At 37.5% G+C, this 22038-nt stretch overlaps 1 protein-coding gene across 1 annotated transcript; it reads right to left on the bottom strand.

The window, feature by feature from the left end:
• Positions 1 to 1953: 1953 nt before the first annotated feature.
• On the bottom strand, positions 1954 to 2904 carry LOC306638388 (olfactory receptor 5AN6-like; the record flags this gene model as incomplete). Its single annotated transcript, XM_079101692.1, has 1 exon — positions 1954 to 2904. One exon carries the CDS (start codon positions 2902 to 2904, stop codon positions 1954 to 1956), a length of 951 nt encoding a protein of 316 aa, XP_078957818.1.
• Between the last annotated feature and the right edge of the window lie 19134 nt (positions 2905 to 22038).

Here is a 22038-nt window from a genome sequence, read left to right as displayed (position 1 = left end):
ATGGAACCACCATTTGACCCAGCTATCCCACTCCTTGGCCTATACCCAAAGGACTTAAAATCAGCATACTACAGAGGTACAGCCACATCAATGTTCATAGCTGCTCAATTCACAATAGCCAGATTGTGGAACCAACCTAGATGCCCTTCAATTGATGAGTGGATAAAGAAACTGTGGTAATATATACAATGGAATATTACTCAGCCATAAAGAATGATAAAATTATGGCATTTGCAGGCAAATGGATGAAATTGGAGAATATCATGCTAAGTGAGATAAGCCAATCTCAAAAAACCAAAGGACAAATGATCTCTCTGATAAGCAGATGATGATACATAATGGGGGAGTGGGAGGGGTTAGTGTTAGGGTTAGGGTTAGGGCTAGGGTTAGGGTTAGGGAGGGGGCAAGAATGGAGGAAGAAAGGACTGTATAGAGGGAAAAGAGGGGTGGAAGGGTGGCGGGGAAGGGAAAAAATAACAGAATGAATCAAACAACATTACCCTATGTAAATTTATGATTACACAAATGGTATGCCTTTACTCCACGTACAGAGAAACAACATGTATCCCATCTGTTTACAATAAAAAAAAAACCTGAAAAAAAAATCTTGCAAATGAAATAACATAACAATTATTGGTTAAAAAAAAAAAAAAAGATTCCAAGCCCTGTACAGATAGTGTGAATTCAGACCACCCACCTCCACTAGGGTGCTTGGTCACATATTCTAAGTTTACTTTCCCCCTACCCAGGACATAGTCTGAGACAGTCGAGATTTTCTTTCTCCCAAAACTGCCATTTTCCCTTCCTGTCCTCTCACATGGAGTGTGTAGTCCACTGGACTCTCAGATGTCCATCTGGGTTTCCTGTCAGACTCTCAGGCAGTCCCTGGTTTTATCTCCCTTTTCCAAAGTCTCATACATCTGTCAGAAAATAGGCGCAATATTTCCAAAGTGAAAGACATCTTTAGAGCTGCCCTTTGCTCTCAAGATTCCTGTTTTACTTAATATATATTTGCATACTGAACATTTTCTTTCTTTTCTGGCCTGCTTAGAAAAGTATTTTAAGATTTTTTTTTTTAAATGTATTTCATCTGCCAGGCACAGGGACAGGGGCACATGCCTATTATCCCAGCTAGTGGGGAGGCTGAAGTAGGAAGATCACAAGTTTAAGGCCATCTTGGGCAACTTAGCAAGACCTTTTCTCAAAACAATATATATATTTTCAACATACATCATTGTTTGAAGCATTGGGTACATTTATACTATCCAGTCTGCCACAATAACAGAAATGCAACTTTTTCAACACATGGTCTGTAGGATCACTTTCTTTTCTTTGTATTTTAACTCTCCAGTGACTGAATAGTGCCATAAAAATTCTTCTGTGTATTCACTTTCAAACAATTCACATTTAGTTCTAAAAATAAAAGCTAAAAAATAAATTCAAGCTTAAACTCCTCATGACATATTTTGTTGGCAGAGAAGTTAGGTCAAAATCTAAATTTATACTTTTCTCCACATTCCTGCCTCAATGGATTGGAATTTGCCTAAGCGCCCTGCGGGTTTGAAGTCTGGGACAAAGTAGTCATTATACTGCTTGTGATGTCCTGCATGAGAAAGACCAATGACCTCGTGTTCAGTCCCATTTCTTTTGGCCTGCAATCTGAAGTTCCGAAAGAATGCAAGGGTCAAAAACCAAAGAACGGAAGGTTGGCACTTCATAAAAGTTGATATATTAACTGCCTTGTGGAGTCGTTGCTGGTGCAGGAGAGGAAAGTCAACTGTCAAGACTGAAAGAGTCATGGGATTTGCATGGCACTGAGCCAGTCCCAGAGTGAGATGGGTCGACTTGGAATTCTGCCATAGCATCAGCGAGATTGAATCACATTAAATGCATTTCCCTTGAATAGTCTAGAAACTTCCAGTCAGCAGGGTCATTAGTCTACCAGATCTTGAATTAACAGTGGCCATGGAAAAACACTTTCTTCTTCTTACACCTCTTAAGAGCATCTTTAATTTCCTTGTTCCTCAGACTATAAATCAAAGGATTCAACATAGGAATCACCACTGTATAGAAAACTGATGCCATCTTGTCATAGCCCAGAGAATCATCAGAGCTGGGATGCATATAGACAAAGAGCCCTGATCCAAAAAAGAGAGTAACTGCTGTCAAGTGGGAAGCACAGGTATTGAAGGCCTTGGACCTGCCTTCCACTGACCTGATCTTCAAGATGGCGGCAATGATATGACCATAGGAGACCATGATGACTAAGACAGATGTCACACCAAAAATCACTGCTATCACAAACTTCATGACATGCAGGGAAAAGGTTTCGGAGCAGGATAGGACCAATAACTGAGGCAGGTCACAAAAAAAATGGTTGATGACATTGGGTCCACAGAAATTGAGCTGAAGTAAAGCACACAGTTGGATCAATGAACCAAAGATGCCAGTCACATAGGCTACCACCACCATCTGCACACAGAGGGTGGGGGACATGACGGCTGTGTACAGCAGGGGATTGCAGATGGCAGCATACCGATCATAAGCCATGGCTGCCAGAAGGCAGCACTCGGTCAGACCCAGGCTGGAGAAGAAGAAGTACTGTAGGGTGCATCCCAGGAAGGAGATGGATCTGTGCTTCTGGAAGAAGCCTGAGAGCATCTTGGGGGTCGTGGAGGTAACATAGAAGAAATCTAAGAAGGATAAGTTGCTGAGGAAGAAGTACATGGGTGTGTGAAGGCAGGGGTCCATCCTAATTAGGACCAGGAGGCCCAGGTTCCAGACCACTGTTGAGAGGTAAGTTCCCAAGAATACCATAAAGAGAACAGTCTTGAGCTTGGGAAAATCTGAGAATCCCAGAAGGATGAATTTAGCAATTATTGTATTATTCCTTCCTCCAGTCATTATCTTGGAACTTCTTAAATCTGCAGAAAGGTACTTGGGTTAAAAATGCACTACTTTCACATTATGAAACGTCCTTATTTTAATAGAGTTTCATAGATTTAGACAAATGTTTATCAACAGTCACGCTAACTTTGATAATATAAAACATTTTTAAAACTAGTTTTCACCTACTCTTAATAATTTGGGTTGTGGTCTTGCAATTTTTCCTAAACACACATACCCACAAACACAGAGAGGTTGCCAAACTTTTGTCTAAAAGATAATACCAATTTACGATACAATCAAGATTTTCTGACAATATTTCTTACCATCCTATGATCAGCACTGCCCATATTATTTAGTATTAACCTTTGACAATATTACAGGTAAAAATTATTTCATTGTTTTTCATTCACATTTATTTTACTGACTTGCTCATATAGATCATTGTTTACATTTGTCTATTAGGCTGTTCATTATTGATTTTAGGAGCTCTCTACTTAAAGAATTATGATTCATTGTCCCTCATACCTGACTATTATTTTCCAGATTTATAATTTATTATCAGCATGGTTTATATTGTATTTTAATACAGATTTATTTTATTTTAGGGCAGCCAATTTTGTGTAATATTTATTGTCCTGGTCTTGGTATTATAGTGAAAAAGATTTATTTACATGATCCAATAAGACTTTTCCCACATGTTCTTTTAGTTTTTAAAATATTTACATTAAAAATTTGTAGGATATTTAATAATAAATAGGAATTATAAATCTGAGATTTTGGTTTTGTTTTTCCAAACTGATTGCCACACATCGCAACCCAATTAATTAAATGATTTCTTTATTAAAGTCACCTTATGATCAAGTCATTTGTGGAATTCCTATTGTGCTCATTCTGCTCGATTTTCTTTCTTTTTTCTTTTTCTTTTTTGTGATATTGGAGATCTAGCCTGGTTGTGCTCTGCCACACTTCCAACCCTTATTTATTTGCCTTTTAAAAACTTGGTTCTTTTCAACTATATATGACAGTATTTATTTTTATTTTGAAACAAGATCTCTCTAAGTTGCTGAGACTGGCTTTGAACTTGCAGTCTTCCTTACTTGGCCTCCAGTATGCATCACTACACCCAGCTATTCTACTAGATTTTCAGTCTCTCAGTTCATGCACCATCTGTTCAGTCTGGTACCAAATTTTTAAATTTCTTATATTCATATTTTATTAATAAATTATAATACAGTATATCTAACATCTAACACCTGCAATAATCTAATATCTAATATCTAACATCTGCAAGATGCCAAGTAAGACTGTCACTTGGGAAGCAGTAGAAGGCAGATTAAATAAGTACTTTAAATAGCTCCTGGGACAATTTATTATTGCTCTTTATATATTTACAGAAAGAAAGGCAGAGGAAATAGGTGTTTTAATATGAGGAGATAGGTGCACAATGTATAAAGTGTGTTTTCTTGCCTACTCTGGAACTTTCCCTGATTGATGAATTTGGAGGGCCTTCTTCTAACTTCCTCAGCAACTGCATTTTTTCTGATACAATAAAAAAATTGTCCTTATTTTATTTTTGAGTTTCCCATTAGATCTTAAGCTGTACTTTCAGGCAAGGATAATGCTAAAGTAAGAAACAATTTCATTAACACCTAATACATCGGTTATATGCTGCTGTGTAGAAAAGCAGCTCAAGTTTATTTGCTTAAAACATCAGAGTTATCATTTCTCATGATTCTCTTGTAGTACGTAAGCTGGCCTCCCTTGGATCCCTCCTGTGGCCATAGACTGCTCAGATGACTATGCCGTCTAGTCAGATGGAGCTAGGCAGCCTCCCTCGCTTGGCTTGGGTCTTACCTGGGATGCCTGGAATAGCTAGGCTGGCCGAGGTTCCTTCTCCCCCAGAGAGTCTTCTAACATCGTTTCAGGATTCCGAGACAGCAAACTCCAATAGCAGGTGATTATCTCGCCATTGCTCACACTACTCTTGTTGGTGTTCCATGGGCCATCAGGCTGTATGGGCAAGCAAAGAATCATTCTGAAAGCAGACTATATAAGGACATGTGAACAGGGAAATGCAATTCACTAGTGTCTACTAATGTGTAACAATGTACAGCACCTAGGTTGAAATCAGTGGCTGAACTGAATATAATAGGTACCCAATAAGTATGGTGAAATTGTAATTTATTCAACTACTTCTTCTGGAAGAATGTAGAGAAAGTGTTTACTCTCTATAAAGGAAATTACCTTCTTCAAACACCCAAAGTGTCTCCAGTCAGAAGGAGCAATAAGACAATGTCTCCAGAATAGACAGAACATTAATTGGTTGCTCTTGGCTCTTGAGATGGAAAGAATTCAATATATGCTACCTCCTAGGAGATCTAAAATGAGACCAAATGCACCAAGATGCAGTAGAGGTAATTGATAAAGTACTGGCAATGGCTTATGTTTGGGTAGACATTGGGAATATTCTAGGACGTTTTAAGAAAATATTCCTTAACATAACTGTGAATACAAATATATTCATCATAAATAATTCTGATATTTTACTAATTGCCCATTTACTACCTTTATCCTGTACAGTAATTATAATTTTTATCTTCCTGAGTACTTTCAGTGTGAGTTTTCTCACTTTGTGATGTTTGTCCTATTTGCTTAATTATCATCATGATCATTATTATGATTATAGAAAACCTCTTCATTTTGATATGTGCCAGAAACCAACTTCTTTAACTTTCTTTACTCCAGTCAGTAATTGGAGAAGAAAATTTAATGTGAGACCTTTCAAAATTCTCTGCAGTGAGCCCGCCTGACCCGCATGCTGAGGTCGCACACCATCGCTGAGCCTGCCCGCTTGCCCCGCTGCCCCCCTACTGCTGAGGGACACTGCACTTGCCTCTGTGCTGACTCAGCACACCCTGGCTAGGGCTCCCCAGCTTCTTTGGAGGCTGGTGCAGGTACTTGAATTATTCCTGAAGGCATGGCCATCATCATCAGAAGGGCGGCTCCCTTCCTGAGACACCTGCAGGAGACTGGAGGCCCTTTGACAGGACTCAGGAGTCAAGAAGAGGAGGTATTGAGAGACTCGGGACCAACTCAGAGCAGCCGAGTTAGTCCCTCCCACTGGGCAAGGCTCCCTGGAGGGACAGCAGTACTAGAACTCAGGGAACTTTGTGGAGTAGTGGCCCAGTGAGACCCGCCTGCTGGACTGTAAACCTGGACAACCGGGAGCATTGTAGAGGATGGCCGCCCAGCAAGAGGCTTTGGCACAGAGCGAGGGTCCCAGGCCTGGGCAGTAAGACCAGACAGCAGGCAGCTTCTCAGAGGAGGGCCACCCAGCGAGAGGCTTCAGCGCAGGGCGAGGCTCCCTGGCCCAGGCGGTAGGTTGGGTCCCCAGGGAACATCACAGAGGAGGGCCGCCCAGCCCAGGAGGTAGTTCTGGACCAAAGGGAACTTCTCAGAGGAGAGCTGCCCAGCCAGACGTCCCCACTAGGTGAGTCCTCCTGCCAGGTGAGGCTTTCCCACCAGGGCAGTAGAATCAGAGACACAGGCCCAGACCAGCCATGCCCCAGCCCTCAGTCTAGTCCCTCTTTGGCTGACCATCAGTCAACAAGTGGAGGCGCCTCTGCCCACTAGCAGGGAATATAACCCACCTGAAGGCCACCACCACTAGAGGTGCAGCTTCCTTGTGGAGCACCGCATTATCAAGTTCCTCCAAGACTTCAGGCTACTGAAGGCTAGGAGGAGAGTTATTGGAAATCTACAGGGACACTACAAGTCAATAGTGGGAAAACTGCAATATCTCAGAGTTTCACTACTAGAGGGGTAGATACCAGAGCAATATGAGAAAACAAGGGAAGAAAATGTCCCAAACAAACCTAGATGGTACAGCAATAAAATCCAAAGACAGCATGGCAGAAGAAATGTGAGAAAGGAGTTCAGAATGTATTTAATTAAAATGATCAGAGAAGCAAACGATGAGATGAAAGAGCAAATGCAGGCTTTGAAAGATCGCACCACTCAACAGTTAAAAGAGAAAATGCAGGAAGCAAAAGATCATTTCAATAAAGAGTTAGAGATACTGAAAAAAAAAAAAAACAGACAGAAATCCTTGAAATGAAGGAAACAATAAACCAAATTTAAAATGCCATAGAAAGCATAACCAATAGGATAGAACACCTGGAAGACAGAACCTCAGACACTGAAGACAAAATATTTAATCTTGAAAACAAAAGTGACCAAACAGAGAAGATGGTAAGAAATTATGAACAGAATCTACAAGAATTATGGGATATCATGAAAAGGCCAAATTTAAGAATTATCAGGATTGAGGAAGGCACAGAGAAACAAACCAAAGGAATGAACAATCTATTCAATGAAATAATATCAGAAAATTTCCCAAATCAGAAGAATGAAATAGAAAATCAACTACAAGAGGCTTATAGACTCCAAATATAAAAATTACAATGGACCCACACCAAGGCACATTATAATGAAAATACCTAACATAAAAAGTAAACACAGAATTTTAAAGGGCTGCGTGAGAAAAAAATCAAATTACATTCAGGGGAAACCAATACAGATATCAGCAGATTTTTCAACCCAGACCCTAAAACCTAGAAGGACCTGGAACAACATTTTTCAAGCTCTGAAAGAAAATGGATGCCAACCAAGAATCTTATACCCAGCAAAACTTGCCTTCAGATTTGACGATGAAATAAAATCCTTCCATGATAAACAAAAGCTAAAAGAATTTACAAAAAGAAAGCTGGCATTACAGAACATTCTCAGCAAAATATTCCATGAGGAAGAGATGAAAAACAATGATGCAAATCAGCAACGGGAGGAACTAGCCTAAAGGAATAGCCAAATAAAGGAGAAACCAAATCATGTCAAAAAACAAAAATGAGTCAAATGATTGGGAATACAAATCATATCACAATAATAATCCTGAATGTTAATGGCCTAAACTTATCAATCAAAAGACATAGACTGGCAGATTGGATTAAAAAGAAAAATCCAACAATATGCTGCCTGCAAGAGACTCATCTCATAGAAAGAGATACCCACAGACTAAAGGTGACAGGATGGGAAAAACCATACCATGCACGTGGACTCAGCAAAAAAGCCGGAGTATCCATCCTCATATCAGATAATGTGGACTTGAAGTCAAAGTCAGAAGGGATAAAGAAGGACATTACATACTGCTTAAGGGAAGCATAAATCAGCAAGACATAACAATCATAAATATCTATGCCCCGAACAGTGGTTCATCCATGTATGTCAAACAAATCCTTCTCAATGCCAGAAATCAAATAGACCACAACACAATAATACTAGGTGATTTGAACACACCTCTCTCACCACTGGACTCATCTTCCAAACAAAAATCAAACAAAGAAACCATAGATCTCAACAACACAGTCAATAATTTAGACTTAACGGACATATATAGACAAAGAGCAAATACACTTTCTTGCCAGCAGCACATGGATCCTTCTCTAAAATAGACCATACATTATGCCACAAAGCTACCGTTAGCAAATACAAGAAGACAGAGATACTACCTTGTATTGTATGGGATCATAATGGATTGAAATTAGAAATAAAAGAATAAAAACAGAAACTACTCTAACACCTGGAGATTAAACAATACACTATTGTATGATGAATGGATAACAGAAGACATCACGGGGAAATAAAAAATTCTTAGAGGTAAACGAGAACAAAGACACATCATATCAAAAATCTCTGGGACACTTTGAAAGCAGTACTTAGAGGAAAATTTATTTCATGGAGCACATTCAAAAACTGCAACAAATAAAAGACTTAACACTACAGCTCAAAGCACTAAAAAAAAGAAGAGCAGACCAACACCAAAAGTAGTAGAAGACAGGAAATAGTTAAAATCAGAGCTGAAATAAACGAAATTGAAACAAAAGAAACAATCAAAAAAATTGACAAAATAAATAGTTAGTTCTTTGAAAAAATAAACAAATTTGATAAACCCTTAGCTACACTAACAAAGAAAAGGAGAGAGAAAACCCAAATTACTAAAATTCAGAATGAACAAGGAAATATGACAACAGACATGATTGAAATATGAAACATAATTAGAAGCTATTTTGAAAATCTATACTCCAACAAACTAGAAAATCTCAAAGACATCAACAAGTTTCTAGAGACATATGAATTGCCTAAACTGAACCAGAAGGAAATACACAATTTAAATAGATCAATTTCAAGTAATGAAATAGAAGAAGTCATCAAAAGCCTACCAACAAAGAAAAGTCTGGGACCAGATGGGTTCTCAGCCGAGTTCTTCAAAACCTTTAAAGAAGAGCTCATTCCAATACTTCTCAAAGTATTCCATAAAATAGAAGAGGAGGGAACCCTCCCAAACTCATTCTATGAAGCCAATATCACCCTGATACTTAACCAGACAGAGACACATGGAGGAAAGAAAATTTCAGACCAATATCCTTAATGGACATTGATGCAAAAATTCTTAACAAAATTCTAGTAAATCGCATACAAAAATATATTAAAAAGATAGTGCACCGAGATCAAGTGGGTTTTATCCCAGGGATGCAAGGTTGGTTCAACATCTGGAAATCAATAAATGTCATTCACCATATCAACAGACTTAAAGTTAAGAATCACATGATTATTTTGATAGATGCAGAAAAAGCATTTGATAAAATACAGCACATCTTCTAGCTCAAAACACTAGAAAAAATAGGGATAGTGGGAACATTCCTTAACATTGTAAAGACCATCTATGCTAAGCCCATGGCCAATATAATTCTAAATGGTGAAAAACTGAAAGCATTCCCCCTAAAAACTGGAACAAGGCAGGGATGCCCTCTTTCACCACTTCTATTCAACATTGTCCTTGAAACTCTAGCCAGAGCAATTAGACAGACCAAGGAAATTAAAGGAATACAAATAGTTAAAGAAGAACTCAAACTATCTCTATTTGCTGATGACATGATTATATATTTAGAGAAACTGGGAAATTCCATCAGAAAACTTTTAGAACTCATAAGTGAATTCAGTAAAGTAGAAGGATATAAGATCAATGCTCATAAATCTAATGCATTTTTATTCATAAGTGATGAATCCTCAGAAAGAGAAGTTAGGAAAACCACCTCATTCACAATAGCCTCAAAAAGAAAAATAAAATACTTGGGAATCGATCTACCAAAAGAGGTGAAAGACCTCTACAATGAGAACTACAGAACACTAAAGAAAGAAATTAAAGAAAACCTTACAAGATGGAAAGGTCTCCCATGTTCTTACATAGGCAGTATTAATATTGTCAAAATGACCATACTACCAAAGGTACTACACAGATTCAATACAATTCCAATTAAAATCCCAATGATGTACCTTACAGAAATAGAGCAAGCAATTATGAAATTCATCTGGAAGAATAAGAAACCCAGAATAGCTAAAGCAATCCTTAGCAGGAAGAGTGAAGCAGTGGGTATCACAATACCAGAACTTCAACTATACTACAAAGCAATAGTAACAAAAACAGCATGGTATTGGTACCAAAATAGACGGATAGATCAATGGTACAGAATAGAGGACACAGTCACAAACTCTAATAAATACAGTTTTCTCACACTAGACGAAGGAGCCAAAAACATGCAATGGAGAAAAGATAGCCTCTTCAACAAATGGTGCTGGGAAAACTGGAAATTCATATGCAGCAGAATTAAACTAAATCCCTATCTCTCACCCTGCACAAAACTCAACTCAAAATGGATCAAGGACCTTGAAATCAGACCAGAGACCCTGCATCTTATAGAAGAAAAAGTAGGTTCAAATCTTTAACATGTCAGCTTAGGATCAGACTTCCTTAACATGACTCCCATAGCACAAGAAATAAAAGCAAGAATCAATAAGTGGGATAGATTCAAACTAAAAAGCTTTCTCTCAGCAAAGGAAACTATCAGCAATGTGAAGCAAGAGCCTACAGAGTGAGAGAATATCTTTGCCACTCATACTTCAGATAGAGTGCTAATTCCAGAATATATAAAGGACTCAAAAATCTCTACACCAAGAATACAAATAATCCAATCAACAAATGGGCTAAGGAAGTGAACAGACACTTCACAGAAGAAGATCTACAAGCAATCAACAGATATATGGAAAAAATGTTCACCATCTCTAGTAATAAGAGAAATGCCAATCAAAACTACACTAAGATTCCATCTCACCCCAATTAGAATGGTGATCATCAAGAATACAAGCAACAGTAGGTGTTGGCAAGGATGTGGGGAAAAAGGTACACTCATACATTGCTGGTGGGGCTGCAAATTAGTGCAGCCACTCTGGAAAGCAGTGTGAAGATTCCTTAGAAAACTTGGAATGGACCCACCATTTGACCCAGCTATCCCACTCCTTGGCCTGTACCCAAAGGACTTAAAATCAGCATAGTACAAAGAAGCAGCCACATCAATGTTCATAGCTGCTCAATTCACAATAACCAGATTGTGGAACCAACCTAGATGCCCTTCGATTGATGAGTGGATAAAGAAACTGTGATATATATATACAATGGAATATTACTCAGCCATAAAGAATAATAAAATTATGGCATTTGCTGGCAAATGGATGAAATTGGAGAATATCATGCTAAGTGAGTTAAGCCAATCTCAAAAAACCAAAGGATGAAAGATCTCACTGATAAGCGGATGAAGACATATAATGGAGAGTGGAGGGGGGCAAGAATGGAGGAAGCAGGGACTGTACAGAGGGAAAAGAGGGGTGGGAGGGGTGGGAGGGGTGGGAGGGAAATGGAAAAATAATAACAGAATAAATCAAACACCATTACCCTATGTAAATGTATGATTACACAAATGGTATGCCTCTACTTTATGTACAGAGAAACAAGTTGTACCTCATTTGTTTACAATAAAAAAATACTCTGCCGTGCTGATATAATGGCTCATACCTGTAATCCCAGTAATTTAGGACACAGGCAGGAGGATCACAATTTTGAAGCCAGCCCGGGCAACTTAGTGAGACCCTGCCTCAAAATAAAAAATTTAAAAAGGCTGTAGCTGTAGCTCAGTTGTAAAGTGCCCCTGGGTTCAATTTCCAGTAGCAAAAAAGAAAATACTCTGCAGATAGCATCATATAACAATACAACAATGACCAGAGGTAACACTTATTTAACACATAACCTTTGCCAAATACTAGTGAATATTGCATGTGCAAATTAATTCACTTAATTCTTACACCAAAAAACCAGGAACAGAAGATAAACAAGAGGTATAAAAGTTATAAAAGAAAACAGTTTTTTAAAGTGCTCTGGCAAAAAGGTTGAGAATAGGGAGTGTCGGGGAAGGAAGCAGCTTGCAGTTCAAGCAGCTGATCAGGTAGACCTCACTGAGGAGTGACAGATGAATAACAGCTTAAAGGAGCTGAGGGAAGCATATAGGTGTTGGAAGAGCATTCCAATAAGAAGGAACAGCCTCTGCAAAGACCCTAAGGCTGATAATATCAGACATGTTCAGAGATTGTAAGGATGTCTGGGAAAAAATAAATAGGAGACAGAGACCAATATAAAGAAGAATATTGCTGAAATTCAAATGCCAATCAATAGTGGCTTCATCAAAGAGCTTGCAGCCTCTCAGGGATTGCAGACACCTAAAGAAATAATGACCGCGAAAGGAGATACGCATTAGTAGGTTGAACATAAGAATAAGGCTTTGGACTAAAGATCTCCAAGTGCACGTTATTCATGGTACTTGATTCAAAGATGTGGAAAATAAAGGAGAGATGTTACTACTCATAGAAAGCATAGCTTAAGGACTTTTGGGGCAGATAGATGTGGTTTCAAGTCCCACATCTCTGCCACCTGTGTGCTTGTAGACAAGCTGAACTCCTTGAAGCCTCAGTTTCCTCATCTGTAAAATAGTTTCAATGCTAGCAACTTTCTGATTTCATTTTTTGAGTGTCTGTCACATTGTAAGTTTGCAGAGGTGCTTCCTGTAATTATTTCACAGCAACATACTTTAAAACATACCTCCAATCAGGTGTGGTGGTGCACGCCTGTAATCCCTGCAACCCTAGAGGCTGAGGCAGGAGGATGGTGAGTTCAAAACCAGCCTCCGCAATTTAGCAAGGCTCTGAGCAACTTAGTGAGAACCTGTCTCTAAATAAAATTTAATAAAAAGGGCCGGGGTTGTGGCTCAGTGGCTCAATCCCTGGTACCAAAAAAAGAAAGAAAGAAAAAAAAAAACAAAACCCACCACTATCCTTCATGGTTATCCTCATTACTGAAAGATGTCAATTACACTTTCATCTCTATCCTGAGTTTCAAGCTCATGTCAAGAATGGCCTTACTTATTGAAATATATCACCAGTGATCAAGAACACTTTTTAAAATTTTTAAATTTATTCTCATTAGTTGTACATGACAGCAGAATGCATTTCAACTCACTGTATGAAGAACTCTTAATGAACTTAGAAAGACTCTTCAAAAAGTGGTTCTAAGTATGATACTAAATAAATATCAACCTCAAAATAGACTTGGACAAGGGTCAGAGGTTTGAGTTGATAGTCCTTATTTATTGAGTGATTGACCTTAACTAAGTTATTTAACATTTATGAACCTTGATTTCTTTACTTGTGAAATAGGAATATAAAGATTATAGGCAGGTGCAGTGGCACATGCCCGTAATCCCTTTCGGGAGGCTGAGATAGGAGGGTTGTGAGTGTGAGGCTGGCCTCAGCAACAGCGAGGCCCTAAGCATCTCAGTGAGACCCTGTCTCTAAATAAAACACAAAATAGTGCTGGGATGTGGCTTGGTGGTCAAGTGCCCCTGAGTTCAAGTCCAGATACCCCTCCCACAAAAAAAGATTATTTGCAGGGCTGTGGTCAGAATATCATGAAGTCATGTATATAAAATGCTTCACAAAATTCCTGATCATAGGAGATTGCTTTATGTTTGGTTATTGATATTACTGTGAAATTACCTGGGACACAATAGGTATTTTTTTTTTCATTTTCCACTTATTTATTTATTTATTTATTTTTGATTTTTTTATTTAGCTTTTAATTTTTTACAGACTGCATTTTGATTCATTGTACCCAAATGGGGTACATAATTTTGTTTCTATGGTTGTCCACAATGTAGATTCGTAGGTTGTCTATAAAGGTTCCATCATTTGCTGCTTCTCCATGACTCAATGTATGCCAAAACTTAGGGAATTTTAAATTTTATTTATTTACTTTGCAGTACTGGAGATTGAGCCCAGGGTGCTCTACTACTGAACTACAGCTTCAGTCCTTCTCTTAAAGTTATTATTTTTTTGAGACAGGGTCTCTAAGTTGCTGAGGTTGGCCATGAACTTAACGATTCTCCGGCCTCGGCCTCTGGGCTTATTTTATTTAGAGACAGGTTCTCACTAAGTTGCTGATGCTGGACTTGAACTCTGGATCCCACACACAGAGATTACAGGCATGTGCTACTGCACCCAGAAATTTTTATATTATATTGTCTTTTTGTGTGCGTGGTGCTGGGAATTGAACCCATAGCTCTGTGCATGCCAGGCTCTGAGCCAAATCCCCAGCTCTCTCATGTTGTTCTTATAACATAAAGATAACACAGTGATTTTCCCAACTAGGCTTCAATTTCCTAAAGGCCAGAGAGATTTTCATATGCCCTGGGTTAAGCTTTCTCCTTCCTAACCATGAATATTTGTTCCAAGACAACAGCATTGCATATACCGAAACTGATACAGTTGGATTTTTCTATTGTTTTAAGATAAAATAAATATATACCTTTTAACTCAAAATGTGCTTGATAATTAAATGAATATTGCATTACACTATTTGGTGTATGAAAACCTTATGTATCCAGCAACAGATAATTTCATTTCCACTCTCCTTTCCAACCAGTCTTATTATCACTAGGCACCCCACAGAATTAAATATTGAGAATTTAAAATTTCCAGCATTGATCTACTCATAAACTGAATTGAGGTTTATATGAAGTTATTTTTCCATTAAGGAGGACCTTTCTATGATGTTAAATTGGCTCTTAGAGAACATAGTTGAAGAATACAAATAGTGCAACTAAAACACCTGAGTTTGGAGCTCTGTTACTAACTAGCTTTAAGTGGCCAGGAGCAAATTACTCAATCTTTCTGTCTCTCATTTTCTTCACCTGCAAAATAGAGACAATTGAAGTTGTAATATCACAGTATTGTTGCAAGAATTCAATGAGTAAATGTTTGTACAGCATTATAACAGTATAATATAGTTATATATTTTAATTAAATAAATAAATTTAAAAGAAAAAAAATTTTCCAGCATTTTTCAATGAGCGTGGAGAATTGATAAAAGCATTTTGAAATAGTGAAGCCATTTGGCTAAAAATCTTAAGAAAATGGGTTTATTTGTCTCTCTACGCCACTGGACTCTGAGTTAAACTCTTGGTCTAGGAAGATACAGAAGGTGAATTCAAGTTTGGGGTGATGATTGAAGCATTGTGTATCCAGTTCATTTCTGTGGAAAAGAGTGTGTCAGACGGTTTTCATGACCTTTGGCTACTTCCCCCTCCTGGTCCACACTCACACGCTCTTGGTCCTGGGGACAGTCATTGAACACTTACTTTCTACCCTCCTCCAAGAGGAGGTTTCTATAGGAAGATGGTTCTCCTCCGAACTCTGCTTCGTCCAAGCAATCTTCCGGACATCCATGATGAGAGAATTTCCTCCAACCAGGGTTCTCTTAAATACCTCCTCAGTTCCAAGATGTAGAGATGGTAGCTAATTAAGCTGTCCAGGTAATTGTTCTCTAGTGTGATGACAGCAGAAAAAGTGAGAGATTTCCCCTGTGGATTCCATTTTCATTGTATGAATACTTCATTCATTATAAAAATGTATTTTATGGTGAATCTTATTGCTCAAATTTTTTTCCAGAAATTTTAAGCAATGTTCTTCCTTGTATCGAAGCCAGAAAAGTATCCACCTACATTTCTTTATTTATTTATTTTTCATGGCTTCACATTTTTTTAACTACTCAAACAATGCAGAATTTATTTTAACTTTTGGCATAAGGAGCTGATCTTATGTGCCTTGCCATTTAATTTTTTAAAAATCATTTATTTTTCAGTAATTTACAGCTTGCCTATCATAGATTACATATAAAGGCCTCGAGCCAGCTTGGTTTTAATGGTCTGCCTCTACCTTGAGTATTACACCCAGGATTCTAACGTCCATGTAGTTTGCGTACACTTTTAAGTTTGCCTTGTATCTATCTACCTCATTGCACTGAAATCACTTCTACATCTTATCCCCTGCTGGACTGTGAAGTTCCTAAGAAGGACACGTATGTCATTAACCTTTCTCTCATGGCACTTGGTGCCCTAGTAGGTGCCCACTGAGTGTTTTGACATAAACAAATAAGTGAGTATGAGTTGGGGTGACGATTGAAGAATTGTGTATTCAATTCATGTTCGTGGGACAGAGTGCCACAGGACATTTTCACGGTCCCTTGGTCAACCCTTGCTTGGAGACAGGTCTTCACCCGTCTGTAGAGAGCTGGTTATTACCATCAACTCCAAATACAAATTGTTCTGGTTGTATTTCAAGACATGTTCAAACATATTCTTAGGGCCTTTTGAATGACCAAAAGGAAACCAGAACAGCAAGAAAACTTGAAGAGCAAAGCAGAAGGATAGCAAAGACTGCATGTTTTACTGTCTTCACTTTATCTCCCTTGGTATCTTTTTTTAAAATTATTTTTAAAATTTTTAAATTTTTTACAGACTGCATTGCGATTCATTGTACACAAGTGGGGTACATCATTTCGTTTCTACAGTTGTGCATGATGTAGATTCATACTATTCGTGTAATCAAATATGTACAGAGGGTAATGATGTCTGCCTCATTCCACAATTTTTCATAACCCTCCTCGCTTTCATTTCCTTCTACATAATATAAAGTTCCTCCAATTTGCTCTCACTCCCCACCCTCCATATATCATCATCCACTAATCAGAGAAAACATTGGGCCTTTGGTTTTGGGGATTGGCTTATTTCGCTTAGCATGATATTCCCAACTCCATCCATTTACCTGCAAATGCCATAATATTATTCTCCTTTATGACTGAATAATATTCCATTGTGTATATATATCAATTTCTTTATCCATTCCTCTGTTGAAGGGCATCTGGGTTGGTTCCACAATCTAGCTATTGTGAACTGAGCTGCTATAATCATTGATGTGGCTGCGTTACTGTAGTTTGCTGATTTTAAGTCCTTTGGGTATAAACCGAGGAGTGGGATAACTGGGTAAAAGGTGGGTCCATTCCAAGTTTTCTGAGGGTTCTCCACACTGTTTTCCAGAGTGGCTGCATCAGCTTGCAATTCCACCAGCAATGTAAAAGTGTGTCTTTTTCCCCACATCCACGCAAACATCTATTTTTGTTTGTGTTGTTGATAATAGCCATTCTAATTGGAGTAAGATGAAATCTTAGAGTTGTTTTAATTTACATTTCTCTAATTACTAGAGATGTTGAACACTTTTTCATATATTTATTAATCACCTGTGTGTCTTCTTCTGTAAAGTGTCTGTTCAGTTCCTTGACCCACTTATTGACTGGGTTCTCTGTATTTTTGGCGTGAAGTTTTGTAAGTTCTTTATAAATTTTGGAGATAAGTGCTCTATCTGAAGTGCGTGTGGAAAAAAATTTTTCCCATTCTGTAGGCTCTCTTTTCACATTATTGATTGTATTCTTTGCTGATAAAAACCTTTTTAGTTTGAATCCATCCTTTATTGATTCTTGCTTAAATTTCTTGTGTTTGGGGATTGTTAAGGAAGTCTGATCCTAAGCCAACATGATGAAGATTTAGGCCTACTTTATTCTCTATTAGGTGCAGGGTCTCTGGTCTAATTCCTAAGTCCTTGATCCATTTTGAGTTGAGTTTTGTGCAGGGTAAGAGATAGAGGTTTAATTTCATTTTACTGCATATGGATTTCCAGTTTTTCCAGCACCATTTGTTGAACAGACTATCTTTTCTTCATTGCATGTTTTTGGCTCCTTTGTCTAGTATGAGGTGACTGTATTTATGTGGGTTCGTCTCTGTGTCTTCTATTCTATACCATTGGTCTACCTGTCTATTTTGGTGCCAATACCATGCCGTTTTTGTTATGATTGCTCTGTAGTATAGTTTAAGATCTGGTATTGTGATACCTCCTGCTTCACTTTTCCCACTCAAGATTGTTTTGGCTATTCGAGGTCTCTTATTCTTCCAGATGAAGCTCATGATTACTTTCTCTATTTCTATGAGGAATGTCATTGGAATTTTAATTGGAATTGCATTGAATCTGTATAGTGCCTTTGGTAGAATGGCCATTTTGACAATATTAATTTTGCCTATCCAAGAACATGGGAGATCTTTCCATCTTCTAAGATTTTCTTCAATTTCCTTCTTTACTGTTCTATAGTTTTCATTGTAGAGGTCTTTCACCTCTTTTGTTAGATTGATTTTTTTTTGAGGTTATTGTGAATGGAGTGGTTTTCCAAATTTCTCTCAGAGGATTCATCACTTAGGAATAGAAATGCATTAGATTTATGTGTATTGATTTTATATCCTGCTACTTTGCTGAATTCATTTATGAGGTCTAGAAGTTTTCTGGTGGAGTTTTTTGGATCCCCTAAATATAGAATCATGTCGTCAGCAAATAGTGACTGTTTGAGTTCCTCTTTTCCTGTTTGTATCCCTTTAATTTCTTTGATCTAATTGCTCTGGCTGGTATTTCAAGCATGATGTTGCATAGAAGTGGTGAAAGAGGGCATCCCTGCCTTGTTCCAGTTTTTAGAGGGAATGCTTTCAGTTTTTCTCCATTAACAATGACGTTGGCTGTGGGCTTAGCATAGATAGCCTTTACATTATTGAGGAAAGTTCCTATTATCTGTATTTTTTCTAGTGTTTTGAGCATCAACGGTGGCTGTATTTTATCAAATCCTTTTTCTGCATCTATTGAAATAATCATGTGATTCTTAACTTTAAGTCTATTGATGTAACAAATTATATTTATTGATTTCTGGATGTTGAACCAAACTTGCATCCCCACTTGATAAACCCCGTTGATCATGATGTACTATCTTTTTAGTATATTTTTCTATGTGATTTGCCAGTATTTTGTTAGGGATTTTTGCATCTATGTTCATCAGGGATATTGGTCTAAAGTTTTCTTTCCTTGATGAGTCTTTGTCTGATTTTGGTATCAGAGTGATACTAGCCTCATAGAATGAATTTGGAAGGGATTCCTCCTTTTCTATTTCCTGAAATACTTTGAGGAGTATTGGTATCAGTACTTCTTTAAAGGTCTTGTAGAATTCAGATGAGAATCCATCTGGTCCTGGGCTTTTCTTGGTTGGTAGGCTTTTGTTGGCTTCTTCTATTTCAGTTCTTAAAATTGATCTCTTTAAATTGTGTATATCTTCCTGATTCGGTTTGGGAGGCTCATATGTCTCTAAAAATTTTCTATTTTGTTGGAGTATAGATTTTCAAAGTAGCTTCTAATTGTTATGTATTTCAATGGTGTCTGTTGTGATCTTTCCTTTTTCATCATGAATTCTAGTAATTTTTCTCTCTCCTTTTTGTTAGTGTAGCTAAGGGTTTATCGATTTTGTTTACTTTTTCAAAGAACCAACTTTTTGTTTTGTCAATTGTTTGGTTTCTTTTGTTTCAATTTCATTGATTTTGGCTCTGATTTTAATTATTTCCTGTCTTCTACTATTTTTTGGTGTTGATCTGTTCTTCTTTTTCTAGGGTTTTAATGTAATGTTAGGTCATTTATTTGTTGACTTTTTTTTTTTTAATGTATGAGCTCATGCAATGAACTTTCCTCTCGTACTGCTTTCAGAGCATCCCAGAGATTTTGATATGTTGTGTCTTGTTCTCATTTACCTCTAAGAACTTTTTAATTTCTTCCCTGATGTCTTCTGTTATCATTGCATCATTCAATAGCATATTATTTAGTCTGCAGGTGTAGGAGCACCTTTGTTTATTTTATCATTGACTTCTAATTGCATTCCATTATGATCTGTTAGGATACAAGGTAGTATCTTTACTTTTTTGTATTTACTGATAGCTTCTTTGTGGCATAGCATATGGTCTATTTTGGAGAAGGATCCATGTGCTGCTGAGAAGGAAGTATATTCACTTGATGATGGATGAAATACTCTGTAAATGTCCATTAAGTCTATATCATTGATTGTATCATTTAGTTCAATAGTTTCTTTGTTCAGTTTTTGTTTGGAGGATCTATCCAGTGCTGAGAGAGGTGTGTTAAAGTCTGCCACTATTATTGTGTTTTGGTCTATTTGATTTTAAAATTAAGAAGGATTTGTTTGATGTACATGGATGCTCCATTGTTTGGGGCATAAGTATTTATGATTGTTATGTCTTGCTGATTTATGGTTCCCTTAAGCAGTATGAAATGTCCTTCTTTATCCCTTCTGACTAACTTAGGTTTGAAGTCCACTTTATCTGATATGAGGATGGAGACCCCTGCTTTTTTACTGAGTCCATGTGCATGGTATGTTTTTCCCCATCCTTTCACCTTTAGTCTGTGAATGTCTTTTTCTATGAGATGAGTCTCTTGAAGGCAGCATATTTTGGGGTCTTTCTTTTTAATCCAATCTTCCAGTCTATGTCTTTTGATTATTGAGTTTAGGCCATTAACATTCAGGGTTATTATCATGATATGACTTGTATTCCTGGCCATTTTGGCTTATTTTTGGTTTTTAACTTGACTTGGTTTCTCCTTTGATTGTTTTTTCCTTTGGGACATTTCCTCCTTTTACTGACTTGTATTGTTTTTCACTTCCTTCTCCTGAAATATTATGTTGAGAATGTTCTGTAGTGCAGGCTTTCTATTTGTAAATTATTTTAACTTTTGTTTATCACTGAAAGATTTTATTTCATCATCAAATCTGATGGTTAGTTTTGCTGGTATAGGATTCTTGGTTGACATCCATGTTCTTTCAGAGCTTGAAATATATTGTTCCAGGCCCTTCTTGCTTTTAGGGTCTGGGCTGAGAAATCTGCTTATATCCCATACTGGTTTCCCCTTACAAGTAATCTGATGCTTTTCTCTTGCAGCCTTTAAAATCCTATCTTTATTTTGTATGTGAGGTATTTTCATTATAATGTGACTTGGTGTGGATCTATTATAATTTTGTGCACCTGATGTTCTGTGAGCCTCTTGTATTTAATTTTCCATTTTGTATTTCAGGTTTGGAAAATTTTCTGATATTATTTCATTTAACAGGTTGTTCATTCCTTTGGTTTGTATGTCTGTGCCTTCCTCAATCCCAATAATTCTTAAATTCGGTCTTTTCATGATATCCGATAATTCTTGGAGGTTCCGTTCATGATTTCTTAACATCTTCTCAGTTTGTTCAGCTTTATTTTCAAGATTAAATATTTTGTCTTCATTGTCTGAGATTTTGTCTTCCACAAGATCTATTCTGTTGGTGATGCTTTCTATTGAGTTTTTAATTTGGTTTATTGTTTCTTTCATTTCAAGTATTTCTCTTTTTTTTCAGAATATCTCTTTATTGAAATGTTCTTTTGTTTCCTGCATTTTCGCTTTTAACTGTGTACTGGAAGGATCATGCATTGCCTGTATTTGCTCTCTTATCTCATCTTTTGCTTCAATGATCATTTTAATTATGCAGATTCTAAACTCTTTTTCTGTCATTTCTACTGCCATGCTGTCATTGGATTCTATCAAAATAGCATCTTGTTAGGGACACTTTCTTCCCCTGTTTTTTCATATTGTTTCTGTATATTTCCCTCTAGCTGTGAAGATCTGATGTACTGAAGTTTCCCCCTGCAGGCTTATTGTGACCCTGCAGTTTTCCAGTACCTCCTTTGAAGGGGAGGTCAACATTATCAGCACCCAATAGAAAGAAAATGAAGCCCTGAACCAGAGAGCCCCTATAAAGACTTTAACATTATTGTAATAAACAGAATGAGTTCAATTACCATTTACAGCATTTATAGTGGTGAATGAAGAGGATGGGGAAGGGTGTAGGATGTAGTGATAAATAGAGGCCTGTCAAAGGGCCTCCAGTCTCCTGTATGTGTCTCAGGAATGGAGCTGCCCTTC

This window comes from Sciurus vulgaris (genome assembly GCF_902686455.1).
Source record: "Sciurus vulgaris genome assembly, chromosome: 11".
In the NCBI taxonomy this organism is placed as follows: Eukaryota; Metazoa; Chordata; class Mammalia; order Rodentia; family Sciuridae; genus Sciurus; species Sciurus vulgaris.
Note: the sequence above shows the minus strand (reverse complement) of the source record. Positions and strands in the feature narration are given on the sequence as shown.